This window comes from Pteropus vampyrus, unplaced genomic scaffold, assembly GCF_000151845.1.
Source record: "Pteropus vampyrus isolate Shadow unplaced genomic scaffold, Pvam_2.0 Scaffold50, whole genome shotgun sequence".
NCBI lineage: Eukaryota > Metazoa > Chordata > Mammalia > Chiroptera > Pteropodidae > Pteropus > Pteropus vampyrus.
This window is the reverse complement of record NW_011888831.1, coordinates 3,391,147-3,407,240: the sequence shown is the minus strand read 5'-3', so window position 1 is coordinate 3,407,240 and position 16,094 is coordinate 3,391,147. Positions and strand designations below refer to the sequence as shown.

The window sequence follows — 16,094 nt, the reverse complement described above, 5'->3', positions numbered from 1 at the left end:
TAACTGTGGTTCCCACTTCAGGCCCCTGAACAACCCCTGTCCCTCGCTCAGCTCTTTTTCCACTGAGGCAGCTTTGGCAGCCTCTGCACCAGACTTTCAAAGTTGTTCTTGTCGCATTTTGACTCAAACTAGAAACATTGCTTAGATTCTTTTCTCTCTTTGCTTTCTTTTTCAAAGTTCACTCAAACGTCCCATCTTATGGAAGCCTTCCCTGATTCTGCCAGGCAGAGTTAACTGAACCTTCCTTTGGGCTTTTAGAATTTTTTTTTTTAGCAACTCTCGTATCATACTTAACCTGTTTTTGCTAATTGTCTTTCTGACCCTTTAATCAATGAGCCCATTCGTTGCTCAATTCAGCAACAAACAGCATTTCTTGAGTGTCTGCCATGTGGTGGGCTCAGTGCTCAGACAGGAGCTATCTACAGAAGACACAAATCTGCCCACGGAAGCTTACAGTCCTGTGAGGGAAAGAGAGGCGTTTAGGCTGACTTCCAGATTTCTCAGTTGTCTGCCTCTGGCCCTGGATGGTGGCACCAGCTCCTGAGCTTGGGCATGCAGGATGAGGGGCAGGTTTATGGAGGAGGGTAAAAAGCTCTGTTTCCAACCTGTACATGTGAGTGAGTCTTTGTGGGCCATCCCACAGAAGTCCAGAATTCTGAGTGGTCAGAATTGCAGGTCTTGAGCTTGGGAGAGAGGCCTTGACTGGAGAAGGAGAGGTAGGAGTCACTGGGGTGGAGCCACGTGGTAGTTAAAGGTGGATCACCGAATATGATCACCCGAGAGTGTGTGTAGACTGTCTGGGGCAGCATTTAAGGGCAAGTGGAGAAAGGAGAGCCAGTGAAGAAGACTGGGAAGGAAGATGAGAGAAGAGTCGGAAAGGCTGGAGAAGGGGAATCTCAGAAGCCAGGAGAGGAGACATTGCAGGAGGGAGGGGAGACGTGGTACAGAGAAGTCCGGCATGATGGCCCAAACCCCTGCTTGGGCTGACAATTCGGAGGTCATTAGAGACCTCATTAAAAGTGCATTGAGGCAGTTCATGCCTCTAGGATGGCTATGATCAGAAGTGCTGGCAAGGATGTGGAAAAATTGGAACCCTCGGGCACTGCTGGTGGGAATGTGAACTAGTGCAGCTGCTTTGGAAAACAGTCTGGCAGTTCTTCAGAGGGTTAAACATGGAGTTACCATATGACCCGACCATCCCATTCCTGTATACCCAAGAGAAAGAATACATATGTCTACATAAAAACTAGCATACAGCTGTTTATAGCAGCATTATTCACAATAGCCAAAATTATAAATGATCCAAAAGCCCATCACTTCACAAAGGGATAAAATGTGATATATCCAAAAAATAGAATATTATCTTGCCATAAAAGGAGTAAAGTACTGATACATGCTACAACATGATGAACCTTTAGAACACTATGCTAAGTGAAAGAAGCCATTCATAAAAAAAAAATCCACACCAGATTATATGATTCCATTTATATGAAATGTCCAGAATAGGCAAATCCATAGAGATAGATAGTATATTAGTGGTTGTCAGGGGCTGGGGGAGGGATAATGGGGAGTGACTGTGAATGGGTCTGGGGTTTCTTTTAGGGAGTAACAATGTTCAAAAATTAGATAGTGGTGATGTTTGTGAATATAGTAAAAACCATTGACTTGTACATTTTAGTGGGTGAATTGTGTGTACATTATATTTCCATAAAGCTGTTAAAAAATATAAGTGCCTTGAGGACAGGCTATTATGTCCTCAAGAGCAGGCACAGGGCAAGTAGTGGGCAGCGGTACATGGTCTTTGTTAAACTACAGGAGAAGGAAACCCTGGGGCCCTGGGCTGGGAGGAGCCCATTTACCCAGACGCCCTTCGTAGCACTCGAGGCTGTGTTGGCACACACATCCAGGGAGTTCATGTGAAGGGTGTCCCCTGGAGTTATGCAGCAGTAGCCTTGCCAGCATCCCTAGGCCTGCCAGCATGTGTACCTGGCTGTGGGGGTGGATGTCCCAGACCCTACTCCATTCCCTCTGTGGCCCACTTTTGACCTAGCATTCTGCCAGGTGGATGGCCTGTGTGGGTTGCAGGTGGACTTGGGCTTGGGGGCATCAAGCCAGGGCTCCTGCCTGGTAGTTCTTGACTCTCACTTAGGAGCCTGACACGGCCCCTTGCAAAGCAGAAAACCCTGTTGTCTGCCCCTACCCAATCCCTGCAGTCTCTGGGTGGGGCGTGGGTGGAAACAGAAGTCCTGGAGGCCATGCTCTGGCAAGGAGCCTGTGCTGAGAGCTGGTGGTGGCTCTGGCTCTGACTTAGGGGTGAGGTAGGGGTTGGAGAATGGCCCCCGGGCCTCAGTCCTCTTTATCCTCATTTCCCCAGTGACAGTGCATCCAGCAATCCCAAGACCCCTGATGGCGGACACTCTTCTCAGGAGATAAAGTCTGAGACCTCATCCAATCCCAGCTCTCCGGAAATCTGCCCCAACAAGGAGAAGTAAGAGTGAGGGTGGGGGAAGGGCTAACTTTAGCCACTTGGAGCCCTGAAATATGTCTCTGCCCCAGGCATCGCTTGCTTTGAGAACTTTCCGGAACACCAAAGCCAACAGGCAGGGGTGTGGGGAGCCACTGGTGGGCAAGCTCAATCTCTGCATGTGAGGCCTGCCCTGCCCTCTGTCCTCCTGTGACCAGGGTGGGCCTTCCTGTTCCCTGCAGGCCCTTTATAAAGTTGAAGGAGAACGGCCGAGCCAACATCTCCCGCTCCTCCTCTAGCACCAGCAGCTTCAGCAGCACCGCGGGGGAGGGCGAGGCCATGGAGGAGTGTGACAGTGGGGTAGGTGTGGCCCTGTCCAACCCTGGGGAGCAATAAGGTACCTGGGCCCAGCCAGACACCCGCTCTGTGCATTAAAATAGCAACTGTGGGCAGAGCTGCATCCAGGCTCTTTGGATAAAGGGGAAGTGTAGAAATAGGAGGTGGCCCAGTCAGCCATCTTTACCCTCTGGGACCAGTTGTTTAAGGGGTCTCCCTGGAGTGACATAGGAGCAGCAGCAAAAAGTCAGAGGCAAGAATGAGTGGGTATCCCTCCCATGGGGTTCCTGGCTGGAAAGCAGAGGGGTCTGTGTTCCATGGGACTGGCTCAGGGGCACTTCCTAGGGGTTGGAGGGGAGATGTTGGAGCCAGAGTTGGAGGCTGCAGAAGGAAAGAGCATGTTCAAGCGAGGAGTGGGAAGTGGGGGCTGCCCTGGGTCTGCTGAGGGTGGGCTAGCCTCGCTCACCCGGCCTCTCTCCCCAGAGCAGCCAGCCGTCCACGACCTCGCCTTTCAAGCAGGAGGTGTTTGTCTACAGCCCGTCCCCGAGCAGCGAGAGCCCCAGCCAGGGGGCAGCTGCCACCCCCATCATCATGAGCCGGAGTCCTACAGGTCAGTGGCATCTGGCAGTATGTGCCATGTGATTAGGGGCAGGAGCTGGAGCTGTGCCCTGACCACTGTTTGTGGGGCTCATGCCCCAGGCATACTGAACTGGGCAGTTTTCTCTCTAATGCCAAGTGCGAGGCCCTTGAGCTCTGCTAGTTCACTGCATCTGTTCACGAACCTTAAGAGGCCTGTGTTCTTGTCCTTTCCTTGCCTTACTCATGGGGAAACTGAGGCTCAGAGAATTCAGTGATTTGTGGAAAGAGATGGGATTGTGTGAGTCAAAAGCTGAGACTTTTCCACTGACCTCTCACTCCACTTGTCACTGACCCAGGACCCCTCTGTCACAGTGATGGTCCTGAATATGTAAGGATACGAAGTGGGGAGTGTTGCAGGTGGAGGGGACAGCACATGGAAAGGCTGTGTTCTGGGACCGCACCTGGGTCAGTGTTGCTGGAGCTCATGGAGGGGACAGGAGACAGAGGAGGCAGCTGTCAGAACGCCAGGCTGGGGCTGCCACAGAGACTCTGGAGAAGCCACTGGAGAGTCTTAAGTCTTTGAAGGTTCTTAAGCAGAGAAGCATCATTTGGAGTTAGAGAAAGACCATTCTGGCAGCTGCAGCTGGTTGAGGAGAAAAAATTGATGGGGAGCAGGTACGGGGAGTGAGATCAGTGAGGGGTGATGGGCCGTAGATCTGCGGGGGTGTGTCTAGAGCAAAGGGAGAAGCTCGTGGATTCAAGATGCCAAGGAATTAAAATCTTCTGGGCTCACTCTGGGCCTTTCCGGATTCTGTGATCCCTGTAGTTGGGCAGAGCAGGAGGAACCAGCTCTGTGGAGAGAATGGAGGATTGGCACCTGAGGGGCATCCAGGTGGATGTGTACGGTAGGCATTGCTGGGCGTCCAGAAATCAGAGCTTCAGTTTTGCCCTTGGGTAGGGCAGCCCATGTGAAGGCCAGTGTAGGAGCCTTCACTCTGGAGCCTGGGTCCTAATCCTGGATCCCGCACTTACTTGCTAGCAATGTGACACTGGACAATTACCGAGCCTTTCTGTGCCTTAGTTTCCCCAAGCAAAAAATGAAGGGAGGGGAATAGTTTCTATCTCATGGTTGGTTGTGTAAAGATTAAATGAAACGTACAACTGTTAACCTAAGTGTTTGTTAAATAATAGGAATAGAACAAGAGTATAATCAGTGGCTCTCAACTGGGAGTGATCTCGCTCTCCAGGGCACATTTGGCAATGTCTGGACAAAACGTCGTTTTGATTTTCAGGCTTGTGAGAGGAGGGCGGTGCTGGTATCAAGCGGGAATGCTGCTAAGCTTCCATCCCTGCAGTGTGCGGGGCAGCCACCATGATGAAGAATTATCTGGCCCCAAATGTCAGTAGGCTGAGCTTAGAAACTCTAAATGGTGGGGGCACGGGAAGGGCCGGTTCAGGTGTTTCCTCTCACTCAGTTCCCTTTGGCTGTGCAGCTGTGGAACTGGGTTCTAATCCTGGTTGCGGCATTGACGGGCCCATCTCTCTGAGCCTCAGTTTCCTCATCTATAAAGTGGGATAGTCATACAAATTCCCTGACTTAAAAAAGTAAGGCTTAATTAACTATTAAAAGAATAAATGAAAGAATCTGTAACAAAGCTTGGCTCCTACTTGTTGTTAAATAAATATCAAAATAAATAAGGTTTTGAGTAAAGGGAGATGTAGAGAGTATGAAAGTCACCCAGAGAAGAAGGGGACCTAAAATGCTCCTGGTAACTCCTGCCTGGTGCTTACTGTACCACATGACCCCCTCCCCACACCGTATTTAACTTTGAGGGGCTGCCTCTCACCCTTGACCCTACAGAAGTTGTGCTCTGGGTACCGACAGAACCACTCTGGTCCTGCAGAGATCTGGAAACCTGTTTTAGGCTGTTTGGCTGTATCTGTGGAGAAATGAGGTTGAGGGGAGGGAGGTGGCCTAAAGGGCCTATCAGTCTTCCATAATCTCAGACGCTCCTACCGTCAGTCATTTCATACCTATGCTCCTTGAGAAAGGATTGGTGAGTCACACAGAGGCGCTCATGGTGCTGGGTGGAAGCCTTTGATTGAAGCACCAGGACTAAGTCAGCGGCCTCCAGGTGGCATGTACTGAGCTGTAGGTTCCCTTCCTGGGCCAGAGGAAAACCAGAAAGCCAAATGGCCCCCCTGCCAGTGGTGGGCTGGTAAATGTTTGACAAGTAGCTCTCTTGCCCCACACCCCACGTATATGTTTATTGTAAATATTACTGATATAAAAGATCTGAACACAATTTATAAGTAATGATAATATATACAGTATTCTTTACTATAAATCCCACATAGCCAATTGATGCTCCTAAAACATTTTTATTGATGTTTGCCTAACCTTTGTATTTGTAGACAGCTTAAGGTTGCAGATGACAAGCAAGTGTAGTGCGGACATGAATGGTGATTGATATTATTTTGTCAGTGACACAAGCAACTTTGCAGAATCAAACAATAGTTTTCAAATACTGGAAGAATATTTACTCAGTTTTTTGTGTTCTTCATAATGTAATAGCTATAGATACAATACATTTTCAAGTTTAATCTAGGTTATTAATATTTTCTCCATTAGTTTAAGTCTAGACAACAAAATAAATCAAGCTCTAATTAGTAGCGTTTGCTGATTTCTGTGGTGTAAATAGTCCTACCTTGACTGATTTCAAGCTACCACTGTGATGCGGAGTTGGGAAGAACTACCGGACAGATACAATCAATGTAAATAAGCTTAAAAGAATAAGTAATAGTGAAATGTAGTGAAATAACTAGGGAGTGATGACTTTTGAGTATTTGTTACCTTTGTGGAGGATCATTTATTTATGAACTTATATAACTTAATTTTTAAAAAATAAATATGTGTAACAACTAGCTCACAACATATCTAAAAATTTAAGAGTTGGCTCTCAGGCTCTTGTGAATTGGTGCAAGTCAGCTAGAGTGCCTAGTGGAGGGGAGGGGGCCACTCTCTCCTGGCCTCCCTATCCAGTTCCCCCTCAACAGCCCCAGTGACCTTTACAGCCCCACCCTCTCTTCATGGCATTCTTTTTTTCCCTAGATGCCAAAAGCAGAAACTCCCCGAGGTCAAACCTGAAATTCCGCTTCGATAAGCTCAGTCATGCCAGCTCTAGTGCGGTAAGGATCTTGGGGTGTCGGGGTACCAGGGGGAGCCTCCTGCATTCTGCATTCTAACCTCCTCTGAAAGCCAGCCTTCCTTCCTGGGGACACATCACAGCAGTGGAAGGAAAGCTCTGGTCAGAACTGGGGATGATGCTGTCAGTCCCTGCAAGGTGAAGCCATCAGTCTGGGGGTCACCAGCCACCTCTGATGTCCTGTGTGAGAGCCATACCCTTGGACACACACAGATGTCAATTGTGAATTGTTGGCTTCTGGGGCCTCCAGTCCCTTCCTGAGCTCACCAGAGAGTTAAGAACTAAGAATGTGGAAGCTACAGTTGGTGGGGATTATGTTGTTTAGTTTTTTAAAACTCTTATATGGATTTTTCTTGAAACAGGGTCACTAATGTGAAAGAGGAATCCTTTGCCTGTCAAAGGTAGGTCAAGTGTTTGTCTGGCTATGGCCACGTGGCCTGATAACCTGAGAATGGCCGGAGAGACCCTGACAGCTGGGGGGAGGGTCATTCGCCTCTTTGGAAGCCTCAGTGATGGAGAGGAAGGCAGGTTGGCCTCACGTGTAGATGGGAAGGGTTGCCCGATACGACTGGGCCAGACTAACCGAGTCAGTCTTCCTGTCCTGGAGGAGGCTGGTTGAGGAGCAGTAGCCCAGAGCCCACTTTCCTTCTGTGGAGGGAGGAGTCCTCAGTTTTCCCCCTGGCCTTTCTGCTCCAGGCAGCCTGTCCCTCTTTGTGTCTTTGGCCAGGGCTCTGGGGTAAGATATGTCTTCCCTGAGCATCCAGAGATGTCTTAGCCCCCTGAACATTGTGTAGGATGACCTGAGGGACAACTTCTGCTTCCATCCTCAGCCAGGGGAACTTGTGGTTTTCAGCAGAGCAGGACATGGGTCCAGCTCGCCTCAAGGCCATAATTTTTGCTGTGAAGTTACTAGAGACTCATTCGGACTCCCACTCTGCCATGGGGCTCCAGGAGTGTGAGTCATAGTTGGAAACAAGGGGAAGCGCAGAGCTGAGCCCATTTTATACAAACCTGATCACTGAAAAAACAGAAGAGAAAGTGGGAATGCTGACATTCACCTCCAGCTCCCATCCTGTACTTCTCATGCCTCTGTTCACCAAATTCATGTTTATGCCCAGCTTCTCAGGCTGTATAAAGTGTGGCACTCTTGTATTCGGCCATTGCCTGTCCTAAGCACGTTCAGTGGGCTGTGGCCATGGGCCACAGAAGGAGAACATGTGTTCTCCTTCACCCAGCATTTGGTCATCATCTCCTTCCTCTTTGTTTCCTCCAGGGAAGCCCCGATTCCGTCTTGGAGAAGGCTCCTATTCCAGCATTTGGGGGTGCCGTCCACTACTCTGACCATCACAGGCCTGTTGCCCCACTGGCCACCTGCCCACCAGACCAGCTGTCTGTCCCAGTGTCCCGAGCTGGCCACAGCCCTGCTCAGTCCTTCGTCAAGATACTCTGGCAGCCTCTTCCCATCTCTGGACAAGGCCTCATTCCTCCAGGCTCGCCTGCTCCTGACTGCCCAGTGTGCTTTGTGTCTAGGTCATTTGTCATCTTGTTTTGTCTGCAGAGGCAAGAGTTGGGCAAGGGAGGATCTGGCTGCTGGGGACTCAGAGACCAGAGAGGCAGAGAGAGTGGTGAGGTGGGGAACTGAGGCCAACAGCAGGACTGCGCCTGGGGAGGGGCAGCGCTGAGTCCTGGATGTGGCAGGCACAGCAGATGCATTTAGTGGTGGTGGAGAGAGCACTCTTCCAGAAGCCAAGGTTTGTAGCTCCTCAAAGATGTCCTGACAGAAGTCGGCTCTGTTGCTCTCACATCTCTGGATTGCTTCTGTTTGCTTCTGTGCTAGGAGCTCCTTGCCTACCTGCTGACACCGGGCCCAGGGCCGCTTCCGTCCCTGTTGCCAGTGTGTCTTGAGCGACCTGGCCGATTGAAGCCGAGACCGAGCTGGGTGTGTGTGGGAGCCGGCGCCACTTTCTTCCTTGATGGCCTAATTCACACAGGCCCCAGTGTGTTTGCTGTGGGAGAAGCCCTGTGTCAGTCTCTCCCCTTTGAGCAGATGTTTTTCCCATGAATGGGTGGGCAGCCAGGAGTGAGAAGGGAATCTCGGAGAGCGAGCCAGTGAGTGCCAGGGCCTGGGCTGAGCAGAACCTCAAACCCGAGGGCTAGGCCAGGATCCAGGTCTCTGCTGGTTGTGGGAGTTTATGAGAGAGACTTCAACCCACCTCTTAGGTGAGAGCTAGAGAGGTGAGGTGGGGATGACTTGTCAGGTTTCGTCAGGCCAGTGGGTGAGTATAGAACTTAGGTGTGGGAAAAAAGGAGCGTCCTTCTGCATTTTATATTCCCAGCATCTGTGGGGGGCCCGGTGCTGCCTAGGGGGCTCTTTCTAGCTACTGTGCCCTTTGCCTATGTCAGAGCTTGATTCCCCAATCCTCCTCTTCCCCTTTCCCACTGTGGGTCTGTAGGCAGTTGTCGCATTGGTGGGATACCTGCAACCTGGTCACTAGCTGGCTCCAGTTTGGGCACCGCCACCCTGCACCCTCAGCCAGAGCTACCTTTGCTGGGGTGAGCCAGCTCCGTCTCTGAGGAGCAGCTTTCTCCTCACTTCTTACCCTTCCCAGTCTTCAGGTCGTTTCTGCTGACTGGCCCTGGTGGGGTTTCAGGCGGGGCATCCTCCAAGTAAAATATAGATCTGAAAAGCAGACCCTTAGAGGTGCTGCAGCTTCCAATGTATATGGGGCCTCTGTGACCCGAGGCTGCAAGGGTGACTCTGGCTGGGCTCCTGCTTTAATGAGCAGATGACAAAGATTTCCAATAGGATCTGGGCCTATTCCCAAATCAAGACACATAAACATTATACTTGTTTTTGACTGATGTGACAATTTTCCCAACTGCTTTGAACATTAGAGCAAAACCTCAATCCTTTGTCCCCCACTCATGTGGACATTGTGGGACCCTCTCTGCAGGCTGGCGGACCTCTCCCCTCACACTGTTTGGGAAATGTGTTTACTTAAAGTACTAGTCCAGTAAAATTTATTCTAGTTAGAAGGTCAACAAATGTCTTTCGCTTTTATTAAAAATCACTGTAGCAGCACCCATTGTTGGAATGAGGCCCAGGGATTCTGGCAGCATTCTGTTGGCTGGGTTTCTGAAGGAACTTGGAAGGTCAAACCGCATTTCTTTGAAAACAATTCCAGAGTTCTGGCTCGCTTCTCTGGGTAGCTGGTATTTACAGCCTCTCGGTGGTCGTGCTGTGTTGTTTCGTGGTCTGGGGGTCCCCTGGAGTTTCCAGGTCATCCCCGCTCTATCCTACTTGGGAACCTCATACCCCCCTTCCCCTGCTGCTCCGGCTGCTCTCCCTGCAGCCCCCACCTCCTGGGAGGGCTTCGCTCCTACCTCTGAGCCAGGGGCCAGGATGGCTGGGTGTATCCAGGGAAACGGAGAGGCACAGTTGTGACCTGAGAACTGGTATCTACCCTCTGTTTGCTCATGGGGGTGCTCAGGGCAGGATCTGATATGTCCCTCCCTCTGGGGCCTGTGTCACCATCTCTAGGAGTCCATCCTATGACTTCCAGCCCCGCTGAGGTTCCAGGGCTAAAGGCGAGGAAGAGAATAAGAATTGTAGTCTCCCTTCACCCGTCGGGACCATGGGCAGGCAGCTTGTGTTCCTGGACGCTGCCTCCTTCACACTCCCCTTGTATCTTCTCTGGCCCCAAATGTCTTTCCTTTTATTGCTGCGCCCAGTCTTGGGGCTCAAAGATTTGCTCAAGCCTCATTGGTCCTTGTGACTAGCCTCATTCTGATGGTGCTCATGCTGGTACTTGAGGCATTCTGTGTGTGATCTCCTGGACACAGGAGAAGTGTTTCCTGGCATGTCTCTGGCTCTGGGAACTGCCTGACCCATGGAAGAAGCTGTATTTGTCAGGCTCTGTAGGGTACCCGTATGCCTCTGCTCAGTTGATGCTTAAAAACAGATTCAGAAAGAGCTCGAAATAGAAGGTCTGAGCTAGAGTTTCTGTCTATGCTAATGAATGGAAACTGGTATTTCTTAGAAAGTATTCTGTGGTTCAGCCTCGTTGGTATCATTTTGATGTCCTTGCTTTCCCTGCCCCTTTTAGCAACCATGTCATCTTGCAGATGAGAAGCCTCAGCCCCAGTGAGGGGAAAATAACTTGCTTGAGGTCAAATAATCAGCTAGCGGCAAAGCTGGGATTAGAACACATAACCCAGGGCTTTTTCTTTGGCACTGCCTACATGGTCGATTAAACAAATGACTGCATTTCCTAGGGCTCTGAGTTTTGTGGAAGCCAGTTAGCTGGTGTCTTGGCACTCACTGGGAGGTGTCAGCAGTCAAGGGTGCTGGCAGGGCCTCAGTCTCTGTCCTTTCATCAGGATGGATATCCTCTCGGATTTTTCAGTAAGGGCTCTGGGGTTTTGGATGCAGCTTGGGCAAAGCAAAGGAAGAGGGAAAGAGATTCCAGTGGATTGTTCCTCAGAGACATTGGTTCTTCATCCCTGGTCTGTAAGGGGGCTAGAGGCCAGGGCAAAGGTGCAATTAACCAACTCTCAGTTTCCCCTTTTTAAGTTAGGAAGAAAGGTGTAGAAGAAAACTCTTTGATTCTCCCTGATCCTTAAAGAAAGGTAGATTCAAGTGACAAGGTGGGACGAGAGCCTGTTTCATTTTCTTACCCTGACCGTTTAAAGTGCCAACACAAACACTACCTTCTTCATTTAATTTGGAGTCGACAGAGGCAGGTCTGTTGTAGGGGAATGGTTGGGGTTCAGGAAGATCTTATGGCTGCTGTTAGCCAGCAGGGACCTGGCCACTCAGCCATGCTTGGGACCCCACAGCTCCTCCCCCAGCCTCTAGCCACTCCTTTCTCAAAGGCAAGGGTGGGTCAGTGGAGTTTGCCAAGACTGTCTCTGTAGTCTGGGGCGGGGGGTGCTGGTTGGGGTGTTCTTCTATAAGCTCTGATATCTGTTTTACCACCAGCCCCTTGTCTGCCCCAACTCCACATCTCCCTCCCTTCAGCTTGGCCATGTGCCCCTTTGAGAGAAGGAGTCAGCCCCTGCTAGGGCCAAGGACAGCAGAGCCCTGCCTAATGAGAGGCTGTTGGGGCAGTGGCTCTGTCCTGTGCCTTACCAACCAGGGGAGAGGATGTCTGGCTGGAAGACTAGAGTTTAAATGCCATCGTCTTTGATTTTGTGACATTTTGCTTGGAGGAGTCAGTCCCCCACTTCCCACTCTTCAGCATGTGTGCCAACTCTCCCCTGTCATGGCGTTCCCCTTCCACATTCCAGCCCGGGGAGTGCTGACGTTTAAGTGTGAAGAGATTCCCCTGCGTGATAGAACCTAAGAAGTGTAGCTTGGAAGTGATGATCCATGTGATGATGACTTTTCTTTCTTTCCTCTTTGTGAGGTGAGTTGTAGACCCTGACTGCCTATGTAATGTAAATAGTGTACATTTAATTTATTGCTATGGTAGCATATTGTATTTGTTAATGTATAAAACAAATTCTAAAAGGTCAACAAATGTATATTTTGTTGCTTAAATGTGTCTTTGCAGAAATTGACAATAAATAACATATTTTGTGTCCATCAGTGTTCAGACTTCTTTGCTTGAGGCCCCAGTACTGAGCATCCCCTTTTAGTTCACCAGAGGTTGAATACTGGCAGCCCGTGGGCCATATCCTGTAGATATGTTTTAAAAAGTTTCAATTAGTTGCTGATGTTTAAAACTGACTGCAGTTAAAACTTTTTAAAAACCTAGACTTTTTACAGCAAACCTGAATTTTCTGCTTCTCTTAAAAATTAGATGCTGGATCTATCTACCCCTTAGCGATGGCACTAATTGGTCAGAGCGCACTAGATGCTACCCCTTTGGTGGGATCTAAGTGTGCCATAGTCCCCACCATTCCCTATTGTTTACACCTGGAGCATTATTATTTGCTTGTTCCCTGTGGGCATCTGAGTGTGCGACCACTGCTATTCGCTGATATATTTGCAACCTAGGATTTTCTTCCTTCTGCCCGCGTTCTTTCCAGATGCCCAATTCACTTCTTCAAGGATTCTTTTACGATTACGTGCCCTCTCTTCTATCCTCTTGGACTCCTGAATGGCCACACCCTTACGTATGTACGCTTTGCTTTACAACATTTGGATGTAAGTTTAGAAGTAGGATCTGTATTTTTTTTTCCTTAAGATATTTGAAGGCAAGGACCAGGCCTTTATTTGCTGGGATTTGGTTTTGTGATCTTTGGCAAATTACTTAACTTGTCTGGATTTGCTTTTTCTTTTAGGTATAATTGGAAAAATAATCCACATGAAAAGCATGAGGATAAAAAGTGAATTTATAATTGGAAAAGAACTTTGAAGAAAATGACAGGTGTTATTCAATAATAATTGTTATTATTATACTAACAATAACAGCCGCTGAAATTTATCGAATGCTTACCATGAGCTTAAGTGTTTTACATATGCAGTCAGTTTTGCTATAACGTGACATACTAGTTCCTAAAAAGTCAACACTATGCAAAATTGTGCAAATGGAAAAAATAGGGCTAGGAATATAACACAATCTTTGTCAGTGACATGTAAAAATAAAAATTTATTCACCACTCAATGAAAATGGTAGCACAGTTTTTACACGTGTTAAATGATTAAGAAATACATAAATACTACAATAAACACAGCATTTTACTTTGAAACAGACCTGAAGTTTGACTGTGGAAGTGGGTGTTGGAAGGGTTGCCGCTTGTTATTGTGAAAAAGTGGACTGGGAGGTTTTCTGAAGTCAGATGGAGAGCATTAACACCAGACATGGATGGGTGTAGCTCGATACATGGTGTGCCGAGGTAGCTGGTGGATGTCTGAGGTGTGTGCATGTGGGTTTTGTGTGTTCCTATACAGCGCAGTTCAGTCGGGTGCAGTTTTCTGCATTCATCTACTATTTCTCATGAAAGAGTTGCATTATCAAAGTGCAATTTGTTATACTCAGAATTTTCTTCTAATATATTAATTGCATTGGACCAAATTCCCATTTTTTAAAACAAGTATTCCTGCAGAACTGTGTTATCTCATTTAGTCATCCAAACAACCCCATTAAAGCATGTTATCATCCCCACTTCATTTAAGGAATCGGAATCAAATTTTTTTCAGTTTGGAATCCAAATTTGATGCAGATCTACATGGATATGCTGAATTCAGTATGAAGCTGTATTTCATACTGTGGTGTTCCACATACAGAGGGATGCACTGGATAAAGTTCATTCCAGCCCTCTTTGGTTTCTTTGTCCAGTTTAGAGGCACATTCCTGGAACCCATGTCTGCAGCATCCTGGGCGGCTCTCATCACACCCATGCTATGCGGTGCCTCACCTGAGCCCATGGTTTCAGAGTTTTAGGCTTCCTATTTCTCAGAGTTTTAGGTTCTGTCTGTTGAGTGAAGCTGCATGCTTTATACAAACAACCCATGCCCATCTGCACCTCGTGGTTTGGCTGCTTCCTGGATTCAAGCCTTCTTCTAGAAGCTGGGGGATCACTGATTCCCCAGAGCCTTGGTGGAGGTTGAATATTTCTGTCTCTATGGGTAAGTGCTGTCGGAGGCACAGACAACCTTCAGCTGGGCCAGTTCCTGTCCTTCCAAACCTTCACCCTCCCAGGGCCCTGCAGGCTCACCTTTCAGTCTAGGTCTGTGTTCCCCAACTAGATGAGGTGTCCCCCACTAGATGAGGCACTCCTCGAGGTTAGGAGCTCATCTTCTGGACTCTTGAAATCTATTTTCCCCGCCTCAGTATACAGCAGCTCATAGCAGTCCTCAGACTTCCTGTGGGCCATTATTCTGCCTGCCAAACAGTGAAAGGCTGCTCAGGCTGTGCTCAGTTTTTCCTTCAGTCTCATTTTTCAAGTGCCTGCTGTGGCCAGTGGTGCTATCAGTTTCGTTCTAACCATCTCTTCTTTGCCTTCTGGTAGCTGGCTTCAATAATAATATTACAGTCCAGTTCTCTAACTTTGCAGTAGCTATCAGTTATTAAAACAGTGTCAGTTCATTTCAGACTCAGTCCTATTTTGTTTTAAATTTCACGTTCAATTCAAAGCCCTCTCCACCCTCTAGGACAGGCTAGCCTGTGGGTCCAGAATCTTGTGTGTGGCAAGGATCCCCTCCTTGACCCAACTTTAGTCAAGCTCCTCTGAACCCTCTTTTAAACTAGGTATCGTCTTTGGCCTGTTCTTGGCCTACCCAGCCCAGTTTAGCAAAGAATCCTGTTCAACTGTTTTTTTGAGAATTCCCCACTCATCACCTTTGATATCCAGTCAGATTGCTTTTTCCCCACCCTTGATACCTAACCAAGTTCCTCTCAGTAATTTTCCACCCAATCCCTCACCTTGCCTAGTGGCTAGAAATCCCCACTTGTCCATATTGTATTTGGAGTTGAGTTCTCTCTCTCTCCCTTATTGCAACAGTCTTGAAAAAAGTCTTCCTTGACTATTGAACTCCTTCTGGTGCAATTTTTCTTTGACAAGTGGCTGGTCTGCCTTCATGCCTAAGCACCTCCTCTGCAATTTTATACCGGTGTTGGGCTGGAGATGAGAGTGGCAGAAGAGACCTCTAATTTTGAGACTGACTCTGAAAGAGCACAGTGTTAGTCTGGGCACTCTGAGAAGCGGACACCAAGACAGGAATAAGGAATTTATTGGAGGAAAGGCCTGTGAGAGGAAATGGGGAGGGAGCTGGAGAAGGCTGGAGAGCGGTCAGACCCCAAGTGAAGGAGAAATGGAAGGAAGAAAGGTGGGGTGGAGGCACCTTTGATATCAGTTCAGTTCTAAGAAAAATTCAGCAAGGCTGTTGGGGAGGTCCTTAGCCAAAGTCACCTGCCAGAGGAGTCTTGTGTATCACAAGAATGAGCCTAAAATTATCCTACTTGCCATACCCAGCCATTGGATGAGAGCAGCTTATGGGAAGCCTGGCTTTGGTGTAAGCTATGGAATACAGTGACAGGTTTCAGAGCACAGCAAATGGGGCCATTGGTCAGTATGCCCCCTGCAGCCGGAGACATGGGAGGCATATTCTCATAGTCACTATATGAACTTGCCCCAATTTTGGTTGGTTACAGTTTCCCTTCATTTGTGGCTAGGCCCACAGTGCAGGGGGAGGCTGAAACCCCCTTTCCCTTAGTTCTCTGTCTAATACCAATCCTCCATCGGTTTCTTTTGCTTGGTAGGCATTCAGATGCAGCTGTTTTGTCATAAGTCCCCTGCCATGAGAGATAAGGCTCAAGCTGGACCTATTTCTACCCTTTCCTTAGCCCCTGCTCTAAGAAGTCCACCTTGCAGCTTTTGGTTAATGGTATAAGAACTTGAAGCCCTGCTACCTCCTTGGTGTCCGCTCAACTCTCGGGCTGTTCCTTATCCCAGTCACCCCAGTGGGAAGCAATGTCTGCTGCTCTTTGCTGCATCCCAGCACTCTTTCTCTTCACTCTGTGTCTACCTTCTCCTCTCTCCAGACCCTAATAGCAACAGGT

At 48.6% G+C, this 16,094-nt stretch overlaps 1 protein-coding gene across 8 annotated transcripts in view; it reads left to right on the top strand.

Moving 5' to 3' along the window:
- Positions 1-11,251, top strand: part of RAP1GAP2 (RAP1 GTPase activating protein 2) — a 196,730-nt gene extending 185,479 nt beyond the window's left edge. For 6 of the 8 annotated variants that reach the window (XM_023530466.1, XM_023530465.1, XM_011359832.2 and 3 more), the window contains 6 exons: positions 2,375-2,488; positions 2,707-2,824; positions 3,284-3,410; positions 6,492-6,568; positions 6,948-6,986; positions 7,859-11,251. In XM_023530466.1, the coding sequence (XP_023386234.1) occupies positions 2,375-2,488; positions 2,707-2,824; positions 3,284-3,410; positions 6,492-6,568; positions 6,948-6,956 (445 nt within the window). In that variant the 3' untranslated portion in view covers positions 6,957-6,986; positions 7,859-11,251. The remainder of the gene's footprint in view (positions 1-2,374; positions 2,489-2,706; positions 2,825-3,283; positions 3,411-6,491; positions 6,569-6,947; positions 6,987-7,858) is intronic. The other 2 variants (XR_002780234.1, XR_002780235.1) reach the window with 2 other exon arrangements.
- Positions 11,252-16,094: the final 4,843 nt, after the last annotated feature.